The sequence below is a fragment of the Fistularia commersonii genome, chromosome 6, assembly GCF_037954325.1.
Source record: "Fistularia commersonii isolate RoL2024-O1a breed Wild chromosome 6, RoL_Fcom_v1.0, whole genome shotgun sequence".
NCBI lineage: Eukaryota > Metazoa > Chordata > Actinopteri > Syngnathiformes > Fistulariidae > Fistularia > Fistularia commersonii.
Genome location: NC_141289.1, coordinates 6,924,412 through 6,941,660, shown reverse-complemented (window position 1 = coordinate 6,941,660; position 17,249 = coordinate 6,924,412). Strand labels below are relative to the sequence as shown.

General features: G+C 43.0%; 1 protein-coding gene across 5 annotated transcripts in view; it reads right to left on the bottom strand.

Moving 5' to 3' along the window:
* The window catches only part of LOC147233249 (sodium channel protein type 2 subunit alpha-like), a 37,055-nt gene that overhangs the window by 5,594 nt on the left and 14,212 nt on the right, over positions 1-17,249 (bottom strand). For 3 of the 5 annotated variants that reach the window (XM_086147865.1, XM_086147863.1, XM_086147864.1), the window contains exons 9-24: positions 16,506-16,647; positions 15,996-16,202; positions 14,639-14,914; positions 13,982-14,323; positions 12,669-12,801; positions 12,269-12,507; positions 11,999-12,172; positions 10,138-10,494; positions 9,513-10,046; positions 5,657-5,792; positions 4,968-5,122; positions 4,254-4,427; positions 3,731-3,853; positions 2,292-2,567; positions 1,758-1,811; positions 1,474-1,611 (exon numbers count right to left, since the gene is read on the bottom strand). In XM_086147865.1, the coding sequence (XP_086003991.1) occupies positions 1,474-1,611; positions 1,758-1,811; positions 2,292-2,567; positions 3,731-3,853; positions 4,254-4,427; positions 4,968-5,122; positions 5,657-5,792; positions 9,513-10,046; positions 10,138-10,494; positions 11,999-12,172; positions 12,269-12,507; positions 12,669-12,801; positions 13,982-14,323; positions 14,639-14,914; positions 15,996-16,202; positions 16,506-16,647 (3,460 nt within the window). The remainder of the gene's footprint in view (positions 1-1,473; positions 1,612-1,757; positions 1,812-2,291; positions 2,568-3,730; positions 3,854-4,253; positions 4,428-4,967; positions 5,123-5,656; positions 5,793-9,512; positions 10,047-10,137; positions 10,495-11,998; positions 12,173-12,268; positions 12,508-12,668; positions 12,802-13,981; positions 14,324-14,638; positions 14,915-15,995; positions 16,203-16,505; positions 16,648-17,249) is intronic. The other 2 variants (XM_086147867.1, XM_086147866.1) reach the window with 1 other exon arrangement.

Below are 17,249 nucleotides of genomic sequence, written 5' to 3'. Positions count from 1 at the left end.
CTACCCAAGCTAAGATGGCTTTTCAGGGAGGGGTGTTCACAAAAAAGGCAAAAGGAAGTTTGTACGAATAGTAGTCTTACTCCTATGATATAATAACAATAAAATGTTGATGTGATAACAGACATCATGAGCAAAGCAGTTTGAGTGTTATTCTCCAATACGTTTGTTCTTGCCAATCAATATGGCAATATCTTTGCCTCATCTTGTCGTAATAACTGGACCTGATCTCTCCTCTTGTAAGATGTTTCACCCCTTATCCGAGACACTCCTGCAGTTCTACTTGTCTAGTCTAGGTCTCATGACAAGATTAGACTAGGATTAACCAGGACCTTGATATCTGAGAACCTCCAAGGAACTGCAACATAATTCCAACATGAAATATATAACAGGACAATGGCTGACAGCGACGTTGTGACTGAAGTCACGGTTTGGTTGTAAGAGAGTGTACAATTCATTCAGAATAAAAAAAAAAAAACGGTCTAATTTGCCAGCAGCATAACACAAAGATAAGCCTGGCAGGATCTTTTGAGAGTTGTGCATGAATGTTTCAGCAGCCACACACATAACGTATGGTTGTAGAAGTACACGGTATGAGTCCTCAATGTGGAGGCCTTGCTGGTAAAATAAGAAAAAATAATGAACTGACCGTGTGTGCTGCAACTCTAATGTCAATAAATTGTGTATATGAGCAGAGACGCATAAAATATTGACAAACAATAAACAGCAAACAATCCTAAGCATACTTAACACATGACGCTAACAGTCCATTGGATGAGCTTTCATTCATCACACAAACGAGTTTCTCCACGCGAGGCTCACATCTCATCGCACTCCCAGTGCTGCTCACTGAGTGTATAATGTGTGTCTGGAGGGAAAACTGGTGTCAACACTGAACAACCATCTGTGTGATGCTGTGGCTGAGGGGCTGCTGAACCACAGCAACAGACACAGCGTCTCAGCCAGTGGAGTCGGGCCCGGCGGCGTGCACAAATCACGCAGCCGCCCCCTCCCCCACACTGCCCTCCCCCCTCTGTTCTCTCTCTCTTGGGCGTTGCCAATCTATGTGCTTAGCGCTCGCTTGAATGGAGGGCACATTTCCAGACTACATTCACTTTGACACGGCGCGTGTATGCGTGGGCGTGTGTGTGTGTGTGTGTGTGTGTGCACAGGGCACGGTGTTTCTGGGTGACTCATGCACTCTCGGTGTTCTCGCAGTCATTTTTGGGGAAAGCAAGCCCTCGCTGTTCGCCTAAAAATCAGTACTCCGGAGCTGGATATTGTCTTCACCATAGCTGTGGGTCTGCATTGGATGAATTAATGCGACGCTAGCCGTAGCGCCAAAATGGTAAAACACCTGTGGGGAATATTATTTTAAATGATTGTTGTATCACTGGAGGAGAAAATGACTGCGCGGATGCAGACATTTGTTTGTCTCTGTTTTACATTCACGATGAGACTCTGAATGCAACTTATCTTTTTTTTCTGTTGGTTGAAGTTGTCTATGATGACGCCAATGAAAAGGTTGAGGGTGAAGAAGGAGCCGAAGATGATGAAGATGACGAAGTACAGGTACATGTAGAGGTTGACTTCGTACTTGGGCTGGTCTTCCACCTGAAACAGGCGACACAGAGCTGAGCAGAACTGTTCCTGGTTTTAGCCATCTTTATTTGTGAGGACTCGATGGTGTAGCTATATCGTGGACCAAGAAATGAAAAAGCGGTCTTTGTTTAAAGTCTCTGCATTCAAATGAAACTTACATTTCGAGAGTCTACAGCCGCGTACATGATGTCCATCCAACCCTTGAATGTTGCCTACGAGCAGATGAGAGATGTGTCAGTCAGTCAGTGAGCGTTGGCGGCGGTGCATCACCCCCGACAACATTCAATGCAATCTTCATCATACAAGTCTCCCAACTATCAAACCCTGCTGTGTGGCTGACATCCAGACAGCTGGGAGATGTTGATTCAAACGTCCCTCCAGCACCCTGAAAGAAGTTCTTATTGGCTTAAAACATCTCCCTGACTTATATCTTTGTATCAGCAAACCCTTACATACACCAAATAAATATGCCATTTTACATTTAAACAAAGTATTTAAAATGTGAACATAGCAATCAAACTGAACCATTACATTAATAATCTAATTCAAAATTCTGAAATTCTACACCACTGTCAAGATATTTTGACTGAAATGTCAGTGCTTGTTGTCTCTGACCTGTAAGCATTCTTTTTCTCAATTGGTTAACAAGTTGACGTCCGTAAGCTTTATCTAAAAACATCAACTCAACGTACCACTTGTAGCAGAGCCAGATAGCCAGCGCCCACATTGTCAAAGTTGATTTTGACGTTCTTCCACCGGGCGCTGTCGTTGATCAGCCTCAGGCAGTCACTTCTGTTGTTGACAATGTCAATGGGCAAGACCTCGCCATCGGTTGTGTTTATACAGTAATAATATTTTCCTGCGAACAGGTTAACACCCATGATGCTGAAGATGAGCCAGAAGATGAGGCAGACCAGCAGCACATTCATGATGGAGGGGATGGCCCCCAGCAGCGCATTCACCACAACCTGGAGATGTCCAAGGACAAAGAGAACCTCAGGTCTCTGCTTACCTAGACCTAATGCCTCTTTAAATTGAGATAAGTGGCGACTACAATAATCTAATCACTTAACTGCTGTTAAACTGATCACCTGCTTTGATTGAGTTGTTAAACTGCAGCATTCAGAGCCGGAGCCAAGACTGAATTAAACATGGATAGACTTCCTGCATTATTAAAGGCTCTATTTAATATCTAATAATTTGCACACAACAGCTCTTACCAACATGCATCTATAAATTTAACAACATGACAGTTGGAGAGAAGGTGGATAGGTGAAAAAGTTAACATTTGATAGGAAAAAAGCAAAAACAGAAAAAAACCTTAGAGAGGCGGGATGGAGTCACAACATTTTGTTTGACTGTAAATGAAAAAGACACACAACAAAGAAAAAAATTACAGGTCAAAGGCACCACACAAGCAACGTCAGAAAGCAATGCCTGAGAACAACTGTATGCAGTCATCTGTCGACACAATGTGAAGAAAGGCATGCAGATATTGATTTGCGAGGAGCAGATTTTTTTATACAGAAGTTTCAAAATGCATGCAGCCTTACAGTCAGACCCCCCCAAAATGTTTTATAACGTTTTTTGTCTTCAACAAGATAGCACAAAACGGAGACGCAAATCCCCGCACCCCTTTAAGTAACTGAAAAAGTCTCAGGTAAAGTGAAAACACTTGATGTAAAGAGCACCACAAAAGCAGCTGGATTTATGGGTCAATGTGCACTATGAAAATAATGGCCAGTTCATGTCATAAAACGTTAGAATGGGTTCACCTAAAGACGCTGAGCTTATACATAGCAGCAACTAAGGCTTGGCTAAATGTATGCTACACATAGACACGTTAAAGTTAAGTTAAAAATCTCAATGCCTTTTAAACACTGCAAACAATATCTTGATTTTCCACAATGCATGCTTCTGTTTCAATTGTAATATTATCACTGAAAATTGACATTTCCATTTGAATTAGCCTGATGTTGACCCTGTTGCAAATATTAATCACAAATATATTCTTTTTTGAAGACATGGAAGAAGTTAAGCACGATTAAAAATCAAGCTTGCTTGTGTCTTGCTCAGAAAGATTGATCATTTTCATTTACGGTCACATCGCTGATCCTTCATTTGCACTTACCCTCATTCCCTCGAAACGAGACAAGGCCCTCAGGGGCCGCAGAGCTCGCAAGGTCCTTAGAGACTTGATAGCGCTGAGCTCTGAGTAGCCCAGAGCATTGGCGACCAGGCTGACCAGGGACACCTGAGAGACAGACACAGACAGGGTGAAAGGCGCAACGTCAAGAAAAGGTCCCTTTCGAGCAGGGCAGTTAATTAGCCATCAATAATTAGTCCGCCCTCAATTAAAAGGCCTGATAAAAAATTAAAACTATTGAAATATCAATAGCAGAATTGAGTCTGAATGCTAAATTCTAAACACAAATGCATTTGCTGGGAACAATAAGTGAATATTTCTCAGCAGTCATCATTAATTATGCTGCAACAGCTTTACATTTAGCTTCATAATATAAAGAGCAGCTAGGAGACATCAGTTTTTCCACAGCAAAATGCAATCAAACTTAAGACACCAAAAATAACAATACTGCGATTGGATATAACCATAAGTAGACGGTAGCCCGGGATTACTTGGATATCATACATACGTCTACAATGAGGAAGTCCAGCCAACACCAGGCATTGGTGAAGTACTTGACAAAGCCATATGCCACCCACTTCAAAAGCATTTCCAAGATGAAAACGTAGGTGAAGACCTTGTCTGCGTATTCTAGTATTGTTTTGACAGTCCTCCGCTGCTCAATGTAAATGTCCTCAAATGCCTGAGTGGAACACAAGGTAGTAGGGTATGAGGGCCACAAATTGGCAAAGATGCCAATCTTTGCCTAAAGAAATCTGCAGCTAAAGACAGTTTGAAGGTTGTCAGGACAATCTATAGAAATGGTGATAGATGATTATCATCATGATGATCTAATGTGATGATTAAAAGACTTCAGGTGCAATATGATATTCTTGCCAAGGGAAGTCACTCTGCATAGGCTGCTGCAGCAGTATAAAAGAAGTCCAGGTAATGGGTAAAGCCTGGATGTGCTGTCTTTGCAAAGAGTCCTGTATGTGTTAGAGAAAGGGATACACCTGCTGATAGAGCTCACGCCAGTGGGTTAATTCAGAGACACTACCAACCTTTCACTATTGACAGTTGAGAGTGAGTTGGAAAAGACTGATAACAACTTACTTTGGGTGGAAGAATGCAAACATCGAAGGTAAGAAAAGATAAAGGATCCTTGAGATTGACAGGACCAACATATGTAATAAACAAATGTTTATTAGTGCCGTCAATTTGTTATCCTTGACTGACTCACCAGGGCTCCACTGCTGAGTAAGATCATGAATATGATGAAGGACTCAAACCAGTTGTGCTCCACAATGATAAAACAGGTTTTCCTGAGAGTCCACCAGCTCTTGTACCTGACCCCTTCCTCATTGATCTGGCAGCACTGGAACCTGCTCACACAGCCTTTGGAGACGGGGAATGTTAGAAGAAACAAGGATAAGAAATTAGTGTTTGTTCACTGGAATTGCTTGTGAAATGAGAGCAAAACAACCTTCTCCAACTTTGTCCTGGTGTACCATCTGTGAATACTAAACACCTGCTCAACCTGAGAAAAAGTGTTCCAACAACAAACGTGCAAAATAGATATTCTTTGTGCAAAGTGATGCTATACATCTCACAACCAGCGATCAGAGTCATCGCTGCGTTCTACTGCCATCAAAGTGGAACTGCATTATTGGCAGATTTATAGCTGTAGTGGAGGTACATTGGACCAAATGTCAGGTTGCATTACAAGCCACAGAGTACTTTTCTTTCTGTCCTGCTGAGCATTTGCATTCACTGCCACTCAGGGATGAGTATAACAGACCGGTGCTAAGCACCAGCAGTTAATACGATTTACTTTCTGTCTTCAAATGTGCCGTTGAAGCCGTTCTCCTCCCATTTTCACGCTCTGCCCCACTTTCCCTCCCTGTCTATCACAGCTAAAATTTCTCTCACCTTCGGTAAAGCAGGCCTCCGGGTCCAGTGACTCCTCGGGTTCCAGCTCCACAGAATCAACCCCGTCTCCAGGGGGACGAATGTCAACAGTGCTCCCCTCAGAAGAGCTGAGATGCTGGGGCTCTACATCAAGCTTCTGCATGAATGAGGAACAAGATGAAAATGGCATTGTAATAAAATACCTGCCAATGCAGGGGTTCAGTTATTATATGAGCCAACCTTCTGAGCTTGTCATCATTGTGGTCCTCTATCAAAAACTCTATATTAGTGTGGAGACGAGGCACTATTCATAGCTCACAGAGTTGGGCTCTTCGACGCAATCATCGTTATCATCGCATGCAGTATCGATCAAATGTACCTACAGGCTTTGAATTTTGTAATTTCCTTAAATCAGATTACGTGGCAACACATGGCATGTAGGAAGGTGAGCCTGTCAGACTTGCACTGTGGGTACATTTGATGTGACCTCTGTTTGAGGAAGAGTGCATGCAGAATTCCAGTGCATTATCAATTCAAGCTTGAAATCGTACCAAGCAGAACATGTGCTGTATTTTCATGTCCACTGGAAAAATAACCCTGAATGATTCCTTTAAATTAATCCCATTATGAAAATCACATGATCAAATAATAAGCCCCCACCCTTGAGCTGAGAAGCCACCCATACAAAAGACTGCTGAGTATTTTCCTCAGTGACATGAAAACACATTATTACCATTCCTTGAAAGCAGTGTACAAGCTTCTTCTCTTTAATGTTGAAGTAGACGGATAACCACATTAGCTTACCATCAAAAACCAGTACTGTGCACTGTTTGTAAGACAGCATGTGGTCTGGCATTTATTTCAGTTCCTAGCGTTGAAATATGTTTTATTACCACCCATGCCTACCCAGAAAAACATACAGGGTCAAGTCTGGCTCTCAATGCTTTTCGTACATCTTCTCAGTGAAATGCAAAGCATGTGACAAGTGGTAAGTGTTGCTGCTGGGCTGCATTTCATTTTAATCTCTCTTTGCTTGTTGAATTAATTCTGATACTTGGCGGCACTCCCCCTAAAATGCAGTGATCTTTATTTTTGTGGTTAATACACATTCAAATATCATCTGCATAGAGTGAGACATTTTGATGACGTGTACCTTCCTGTCTGTTTTGCTTTGGGCAAACATGGTTTTGCGCGAGTGTCTGATCTGTCTAAAGTGTGCAGTACAGGAACATGTCATCCTAGACAGTGCAGCAGCCCTGATTGCCGTGGGACCCAGCTAATACGGCATGGGAATGATGGAAGCATGCTGCTCATAAGTGCATTGTTTTCTGGAAGGATGGTTCCTCCCTTCTCTTTTCATTTCCCTCAGCAAAAGACAAGTTACCTTTGAGTACCATGGATCGTATAAGGTACTTACGATTAACCTAACATGGCTTTGTCAGCAAAGGAACTGTAAGATTTTGTTGGCAGATTCATTTCTTTTGGTTACCAAATGGTTACAGTGAAACAAAAGTGGATAACACAGGCATGGAAGTAAATAAAATGCAGCAAACTTGTTCTGTCTGTGAATGAGTAACCTGTATTACATGGATTGTCATGTTTGAAACAATTGTGAAAATCAGTGTTGCTAGTTGGGGAGTACCTGTGTTCAGTCACCAAGACTGTTCACATGACTGCTTGCGAAGCTGATATGTACAAAAATGTGAATTGATATAGCTTTTTGGAATGGAAATCAGACACAGTGACTTTGGTAAAGCTTATTTTACAGACGGCCATCTAAGTTGCACCCAAATACAACTTGTGTATTTAATCCTAGCATTGTTTAGTACATGTAGATCAACAAAGCCACAAAGTGTTTATGGAATAAGATTTAAAATGAAAGCATATTAAATCATCCTGGGCAATATGAAAATTACAGTACTTGTAAAGTAAAAATAAATTTTGTCTTATTTTGAGTGGGTTATACATAATAGTTCGTAGAATACGGTGTGCGGTTTTGGTATCTCATATATAAAAACATATCTTTATTGCCTTGTGTCATCTTTTTTGCCACCCTGCAAACATCAGTGCAAAGTCATTGGATTCAAAATTACCTTCTCAGAAAGAATTCCGAGAAGAATCTTTCATCATTCCACTTTACTTTTTAGTATCACAGGAAACATGTATGTATGAGTGTTCCGCGTGTGTATGTAGAGGCCATGAGCCAGACAAATGAATTTTGTCAAACTACAGCAAAATTCATTCCTCCATTCCATTTCCATCTGTCATTTCCCCCATTCTCCCCCCAAAATCCCCCTCCGCTGTCTTCCTTCATTCTCAAGCTGAGTGTTGGATGCCAGTCAAGTCTCAAAACCAAGTCAAAACCAAGCAATGAAATCGAAAGCAAAGACTATGTCAGATGAATTTGTCTATTAATGGGAGAAAGTGGTGTTGTTCATTCCTAATGATTTCCCTCTGCAATACATCCTGATGCTCTGGATAAAATCATGAAAAGGGGGAGGGCGAAAAGGAAAACAAACAAAATAAAAACCACAGCATTGGGTATGCTGTAAGGGGGGAGGGGGACATAAAGCAAATAGGCTGGGGTTGGGTGGGGTGGGTGGGGTCAAGACGGAGGGCAGACCAGGCAAAGAACGAAAATGGGCATCCATTGAAGGTATGGGAAAAAATATGCTGTCTGTAAAATGGCATTGGCAGTCTTCATGGTTAGTGCTACGGTACAATAAAGTGGTCTTACAATTCTCCTCTCACAGAAAACCTTGAGAGCGCCTGTGACACAGCTGCAATAACAGATGGGGGTTAAACAAAGTAAGTCACACACACCAGAAGCCAGCATACAACCTGAAGACACTGATCAGCCACAAGGCACAGTGGTTGAACAATTAAGCCGCAGAGAACGCAACCTGGAATAGAGATTCCCTTAAAAACGGATTCCTCACTAAATACGATGCATCGGTGGGGCTTTTAAACGCCATTGGGATATTCTGCGCGCAGCTCACATCATCGTTACATGCACAGTGAAAAATAATGCCTAGATATCCCTTAACTAAAAGATAATTGGAAGAAATATCAATATATATACCCTGGTTGCAGGGTGTAAAAAAAAAACAACAAAAACAATCAGCAGTGATGCTAAAGAGCATTGTGTGATCCATTTATAGAGCATGTGGTGCCAGGGCTATAAATACATGCTGAGGTTGTTTTGAATCGGAGGGAATTGGCACCACACCCACAGTGGCGGGTTGACATCATCAGGGAGCCTGATGCACTGTCAGCCTGGCAATTCTCAACAACAAACCACGCATTTGCTTTGGAGGAGCGGGGAAGGGATCGCAGACGGGTGAAGTCTGACCCCGGTCTGGAAGATTTCCAATCAGTGTGTCATGAGCATCAATATTCAAGAAAGCAAAAACGATAAGGTATTATCAAACAGTATGCTGCGTCATTAGTTCTTCCTTCTCTCAACACATGCACACAACTCCCTCATATGCTCTGAAGCTCGACAATGCACCGATGTACGCGGCACTCACTCCTATGCAGTAAAGGGAGAACATCTCCAAAATCGGAGTCATTAATTGTCATAGCTCTGAGTGGGTTTGCTGTAAAGGCCTTTGAAACTGAGAAAAAGACTGCAGACGATTCTCTCAGTTGCACAGTGGGAGCCCTGTATAAATGAGTCAGCAGGAAAATTATTTTCAATCTGCTCGGCTGTCTGATTTGCTCCTAAGCAGGCCATCTCCAAGCTTATCTCTGTAAATGTACTCATTGACTCTTGAGCACCCGGTGCAAAATGGACTAGCCATAACCTAATGTTACTATAACTCCATTCCTAAACAATATTAAGTCTGGATGGTGAAATCTGTACTTTTAATCTTACCTCTTTGCTTCCCTCGACGTCTGAGGAGTCGCTGCTGAAATCTTCTGTGTTTAGGTTTTCAAAGTCCGACTCACCCACAGCGATGGGCACTGTGACTGTCAGGCTGGGGTTATGAATAAATGACATGTAGTCACATTCGTCCACGGGGTACTTCCCTGTGCGCTCCCCACCAACCCCTACCCCGACCCCAACCACCAATCCTCCTCCCGGCCGTCCATTGCCCTCTGTCACGTACACTCCGCTAGGGTCTTTGGTGATCTCCACAGTCGTGTGATTGGTGATGCAGTTGCCCTTGCCATTGGTGTGCAGTTCGTCCAGGGGTTTGCTCTCCTCGGCCAGGCCGGCTGCCTTACCGCCCGCGCCGAAGCACACGCTCTGGAGGAACTGCTGCAATGCCGATTTGACAAATGCAATACCGTTCTGGATTCGGCCCACGGCAATTTGCAAGTTATTCATCTCACTGTCGTCATCGGTTGCCGCCAGGTTATCAGCGCTGAAGGAACTCAGAAGGAGAGCCAAGAACAGGTTTAGAACCTGAGAAGGAAGAGTAGGGGGAAAAGGTAAGATGAAGAGAACTGAGAAATAAAAATGTCAATATGAAATATTAAAATATTAGAACCCGTACCACAAGGTTTCCAATGACCATGACCATCATGAAGACGATCAAGCACATGGTCTGTCCCGCCACCTCCATGCAGTCCCACATGGTCTCGATCCACTCTCCACAAAGCACCCGGAACACAATGAGGAAGGAGTGGAAGAAATCATGCATGTGCCAACGTGGCAACTCGCAGTCCTGATTTATCCGACACACGTATTCCTTGTAGCTCTTGCCAAACAACTGCATGCCCACCACAGCGAAAATGAAGACGATGATGGCGAGGACCAGGGTCAAGTTCCCCAGAGCCCCCACCGAGTTACCAATGATCTTGATCAGCATGTTTAGTGTGGGCCATGACTTAGCCAGTTTGAACACCCTCAGCTGTTGGAGAGGGAAAGAAAACAGACTGTAATTCTCTGGATACATACAGCAAGTAATTATGTTTTCAGGTATACTGCTGTTTCCCTTGGATAGAGCATATGTGAAGGAGACTTAAAGTAATAGGACAGGATAGTACAGCTCAGTACAGCTTGAAATTAATTTCCAGGACACTTTCAGCAGGTGCAGTGTGACAGACCAGTTATCATATCATGCACTGATACATTAACCCCGCCTCATCATGGGTTGCAGAGGGTTTCTTTTCTACAGCTGTACATTTAACCGTTTTGATTCTATAGAGGAATGAAGGTTAGTCACAGCAAGACAGAATACATGCGTGTTAATGAGAGGAACCCAAGTAGTGGTGAGGCTACAGGGAGCACAGATGAAGGATGGGGAAGATTTTAAATATTTAAGGTCAACAGTCTTAAGGCAAAAGAGAATGTAGGGAGGAAACAGAGTTTACTGGCTGGAGAAAAGTTTTAGGGGTGATGTGTGATAAGAGTATCAGCCAGAAAAGGAAAGGCTTATAGGACAATGCAGAGACCAGCAATGTTGTCTGGTTTGGAGACAGTGGCATTGAGGGAAAGACAGGAAGCAGAGGCAGGAAGCAGCAGAGATGAAGATGTTGCGGTTGAGAGACAGCACATGTTAAATGTTTTGGAGATAAGGTCGGAGAAGCCAAACTGAGAAGGTACAGTCGTGAACAGCGGCGGAATAATAGAGGACAGAGGAGTGAATATATCAGTAGGATGATGGGGTTAGTTGGATCTGGGGGTCGAGAGGAAGACCAAAGAGAAGACTTATGGATGTAGTGAAAGAGGACATGAGGTAAATTGGTGTGAGAGAAGAGATGATGGAAGTTGATTTGCTGTGATGACCACTGAAAGGAAAGCCCAAAGGAAAATAACACCCATTTTGCCTCTATCCTATTTCTCCTACGCTGTGTCCGAATGTTGCCCATTGAAGACAGCGGGACAACATACATAAAACATAAAACAACTTTCAGAGAAATTATTTTTCAGGACTTTCAAACTATTTTCCCCCTTATTTTCCATATGTATTCCATGAACGGAAAATTGGCCTCCCATCTCCCAGATTGAACAATTCCCTGGATGCGTGGGAACCCTGAACTAATTATGAGCATTAGTGTATGTTACTGTCATCATCTGTTTATAGCTTGTGTTCTTGTTGTGCGACAACTGTGCGATGATGACTTCAGAAAGTCACTGTATACTGAGAGAACACTTGAGAGCTGTCTGTTCTTTTCAAATAATTGGCTGAATAAAGGGATGACGACATATCTTGAAAATAGTCCTGGGAAAAAGCGTGGGTGTGTTTATCCATTTTTAGGAATAAGTACCTAAGTACCACAATAAAGGTCTTGCAAAGCTAATAAGATGAAAACAAAACGATGCAGAGTACACGATGGGGAAGCAACTGTGGATTGAATGTAATACATTTAGTCATTTTTGGAGTGTAAAATAATACATTGACAAAATCTTACCAATCTGAAGGATCTGAGCACAGACAGACCTTCTACACTGGACAGACCGAGCTCCATTAAACTCAGACTAACAATAATGCCGTCAAAGATGTTCCAGCCTTCCTGGAAGTAATAGTAAGGATCCAGGGCAATGATCTTGAAGCACATCTCGGCTGTGAAAATACCTGTAAAGACCTGTTGGGGAGGAAGGCAAAACTCTGGTTTAACTGTAGTAATGGGAGATGGGTGTTTCTTCAGATCTTATTGTAAAACCATAAACCAAATACTTGCCAGGTTTCCAACTGACAGGATGTCGTTAAACTCTTGGGTCATGGGGTAATGCTCCATTGCCATAAAGAGGGTGTTGAGAACAATGCAGATTGTGATGGCGAGATCAACAAATGGGTCCATGACCACCAAGCTGACAATCTCTTTGATTTTTAGCCAGGCCGGACAACAATCCCAGATCAGACAGGTATTGGCAAATCTATACCAACAAGGGGGGCACTTCTGTCTAGACTCTTCCAGTTCTGGAAAAGGGGACATTTACAGATTCAAGGAGTGTGTGCGGCTAAATAAGTTAGTGTAAAACTTTTCAAACAGCTATTTCAGTGCAAACTGACATGTTGACAAACAAAAAGGGCATGCAAAGAAGACCTTGTTGAAGATAGTAAAAACAAGCTCCCCTGACCTTCCATGGTGTTGGTGAGGATGCTGGCCACACTCATGGCTCTTTGCCTGCCTCCTGGTTCATCTAGATAATCCATGGACGGCTGGTGAAAACCAGACCGCCGTTTCTTCAGCTCGGTGTCCGTTGTGGTCCCCTGGACAGAGGTAGGACAGTAAGCAACAAGCAAATTCCAACATGTGGCCATTCAAATGCATGACCACAGGTGTCCTCGCTCCCTCACTCTGAATCCAAATAAACACAAATTCCTGGTTGGCAAAGACCAAAATTAAACTGGCGTATTCACCCCTGACTGCCTCGATTTACGGAGATATACGGCTCACATCTATTGACCCTGATGACTTGTTTTGCAATGACAATTTTTTTAAGGGTACACCATCTTATCGTAGATCCTTTGAATGGATGACTTTAAATGAAATGGATTAAATAATGAGAGAGAAAGCGATGGAATAAAATAGTGGATTGAATTCATGATTTCATTTGCTCAAGGTAATTTGTAAAGCGTTTTCACTAAAAGTGATGTACTAACAAGAAGAAATAAGATTTAGACATATTGAAATAAAAATCATTTATTCAGTCATGGTCTATGCCTGTCACTGTTGTCGGAAATAAAGACTTAATGATAGAAAGAAAGCAGGGCAGGTTGTTATGGTATGAACAAATGAATAGAAATATACAGAGTTCATGTTATCATAGTTAGGTCTGTTCATTTAGGTTCTTACATCTCTCTGACTTTTGCCATGACGTCATTGTGAAAATAACACATTGTGGATCATTTGCAAAGCTTAAACCCTCAAATGTTGTTTGTGCCGGGCCGTCACCGCATCCTCGATGCATCTAGGTGTGTTTATTGAGGGATTTAGCGCTTGTGACGAGCTCTCGTGTCAGGTTTTAACCCTGTGTGCAAACAGATCCATTGTTTTCACTGACTGCATCACTCTGTGCGTGCGCAGCGCCAGGCCTGAACGCACCTAATGCATCCTGGGTTACCAGGTGATACTTTCAGCTGGTTCTCTGGTAATTTTATCAGCAGTCGTCTTCCAGTGGACTATTCAAATATTGATCGGTATTTAATGATAGAACAGCATCGACAACACACCCGATACCTTACTTAAGGAATCTGATGTGGTGGTGGAAAAGGTGGGGGGACAATGATAGCGTGATATCATATAGACTTTGACTGGGAACATGAGAAGAAAGGACATGCATAGATGGATACATGATATATCTTGACGATAAAGCAAATTATATCAAAGTAATTCGCGGATGGGTAAAAGTCAAAAGAAGGAGCAAATCAAACAAAACAACAAAGTCACCTCAGGCAGCAGGAGACCTACAGGGGAGGTTGTTACCGAAGTTCCACCAACCAGCGACACCACACCATTGCAGTCTACGGCGCAGTGCATCTTGCCATTGGCGGGCAGGATCACCCTCGGCGCCCCAAGGCTGGTTTGGCTCACGGCGCTACAGCGGCGCTCGAGACGTCGAGGCATAAAGAGGGATCCCCGACGGCTGTCGCTTTCCTCAAAGGTGCTGTGCTCGTCATCTGCAAAGTCGTTCTCAGATCCCATATCTCGTGCTCGTCCACGGAAACTGAACAGGCTGGCGCGACTGTTCCTTCGCGGTGAGAAGAGTGACCCACGTACACTGAGGAGGGACTGAGATTGAGATGGAGAGAGACGGTGTTAATAGGGTTTGCAACCAAAGGAACTGTAGGAATAACCAGTTGAAGGAGATGGACTCTTTGAGGAGGGTAGGGTTACTGGTGATTACAAAAACTGAAGCAACTAATGTTTCAAATGCAAATAATGTGCATGCATTTAACATCATCAGGGATTATTCTATCCTTTATTTTGTCACATGAACAAGTGTTGGAATTCAGTCACACCCAGGAATGGGAAACTAGTGGTCATCACCTCAGGTCAGTACAGGAAATGAAATAACGTCCTAAATCAGGTGGAATTTGCCTCTACCTGATTGGGTGAGGAACATCTCTTCTCATAAGACAGGCGATTAGCATCGATGGAGAAGCGGAAGCTGGATTTTTTGATGCTGTCCTCGGACTCGGACTTATGGAACTTGTCGTGGCCCCTCTCCTCCTCCTCCTCCCTCTGCTTCCTCTTCTTACGCCTGTTGCGCCGCTCTTTGGCACTCTTAGAGCTGAGCTTAGACGTCCCTGAGGAGGACTCTGAGGTGGGGCCCCCTCTCCCGCTGTACTCGCCGCTCTCTGTGGCTGCTGCCGCAGCAACCTGCCAACCAATCAGAGAAGAAATGCAGTTGTCATGGCAACATGGTGCCTGTCTCAAAGGCTCTGGCTGACTCGCGCAGAGGAGAGTGCCTGGCAGCGGAGAACGGCAGCATGAGGAGACAAATAAGCCTCAGACACCTTCTAAAAATGTATGCCTGGATGTTTTCATGCAAAACAAAACAAAACAAAACATGTTTCAAATTCTTTGTGTTTGTAATTCTACTGAGATAAAAAAATAAACGTGTCCATTCTTCTCTATAAGGGAAATTGCTGCTTTGACAAGCCCAATCTGAAAGCCGTGATCTGTCGCTTCTTCATTCACAAAAGCAAAATGAAGTCAACAACAGTTCCAAAGACATGCACGGCCCAGTAGCTCCTGGAAAATGCAGGCCTTCCTCTTTGAAAGGTGCGGAGCGTAATACAAATACCCAAAGGCATCGTTATTAGAATTTGAAATACCTTCAAAATTATTTGTAGCATATCTTCACCTTTGACTACTTGATTAGGTATCTATTTCAGAAAAGTATAGAAACAGCAGAATGTTTCAGGACGTAACCAGGCACAAAATCATCAATCAGTTTGTCATGGCAACTGCAATACCTTCACCGAAAACCATCTGAATGTGCAGGGGTCTGATAAGAAGGACTGAATAGTGGCTGAGAGAAAGAAATGAGATCAGGATGGAGGACTGACATTGAGAGCAAGGCAGCGACATAGAGGAGAATGTCCTCGCTTTCCATTGTGAGAAACATGACATGTGCTACAGTATCACAGTTTCGATAGTGTGGAGCAGTACAAACTGATATAGTGCTGTCGTAAGTAAGTAAATATATAAATGATTTTATTTTTAATATAACTGTTTAAAAGATGTAGTCACACACACTTCACTGCTTTTGAGGGAATTTGATGAAATGAATATGCAAAGTGGTGGCTGTGAATTTATCTTTCATTACAACGTGGGAAAACATGTGAAGAATCACAAAAATTGAAAAAAATTTCAAATAGCAAATTTGCAATAGAATAGAATGAAATATACACCCAAGCTGCACATGTCCTGCAATGTCTTTTAAAGCAGTACTTGCCTGTGCTTCCTCCTGCTGTCTCTTCAGTTGCTCCAACATGGCCTGGAACTCCTCTTCCTTCTGCTGGGCCTCCTCAATGGTAGCCTGGTTCTGCTCGTCATAAGCCATGGCCACCACGGCCAGAATCAAGTTGACAAGGTAGAAGGAGCCCAGGAAGATCACTAGCACAAAGAATATCATGTAGGGTTTCCCGGCAGCTCGCAATGTCTGGTGGATACAAGAAAGCAGAAGAATGGCAGCGTCAAATTCTGCAAATTGATAATCCCTAAATCAAATCCCAAAGAGTTCTAGTTCAGTTCATCACATTTTGAATTGCACAGCTGCAGTCAGAGGCCATATTTACATTCTTTAAATGTTAAGAGAAAGTGTAAAAAAGGCAATGGTCATCAAATTTTTACTAATATAAAGTAAAAACATATTTAGCAAACATATGAATGATTGAGATTACGCATTCTCATCAGGACTTTAAGGACAAAGGTCATTCTTTACTGTGGGATAATCTGTGCTAACCTGTTGGTAGAGATTCTCCCAATAGTCCTGCGTCATGAGCCGGAAGAGAGAGAGGAAGGCCCAGCTGAAGGTGTCGAAGCTGGTGTAGCCATAGTCTGGATTACGACCTGCTTTGATACACAAAAAGCCCTCTGGGCAAAGCCTGGAAGGATATGCACAAGATCATTGTAACTTTTAGGACCCTGACGTGCATTAAAATCCAGGTTATTGTGCCATTTCTGTATGTTATCAACACCAACAATCAACAAATGTCAGGTGTCTCTAGATACTGAGCCTGCCTTTGACCCCATTGGCCTGTCCCCATTGTGCTCCAGTAGTTACTTGCTTTTCGGTCCTATCCTACAGGGAGTTTCTTTTCAAGCTGGGCCCTTTTCTGTCTAGACTGGTAGATTGGATTTTCACTCTTCTTCTCATGCCTCAGTAATGAGAAACAAGGCTTAATTGGCTTTCCTCATTCTCTTATTGAGCCGTGGCTTATTGACTGCGTTTATGCAGGCAGCCCTTGAGTTTTATTTGCATTTTCAATTGGTCAGGGACTGCAGTTGAAAATGAGCTGATCGGCTAATACTGGCCCATTTACAGTTTAATAATGTGCGTTGTCCCTATAACTCCAGTAAATACATTCACAGCTGCTCTACGTGCGAAGTACCACGGAGGAATGTTTCCACTATTTTCACATCCTATTTCTATTTTCATTTGTGTTAACTAACGTGGACATCCCCCCGCCGCCCAAAGCTGCCACCT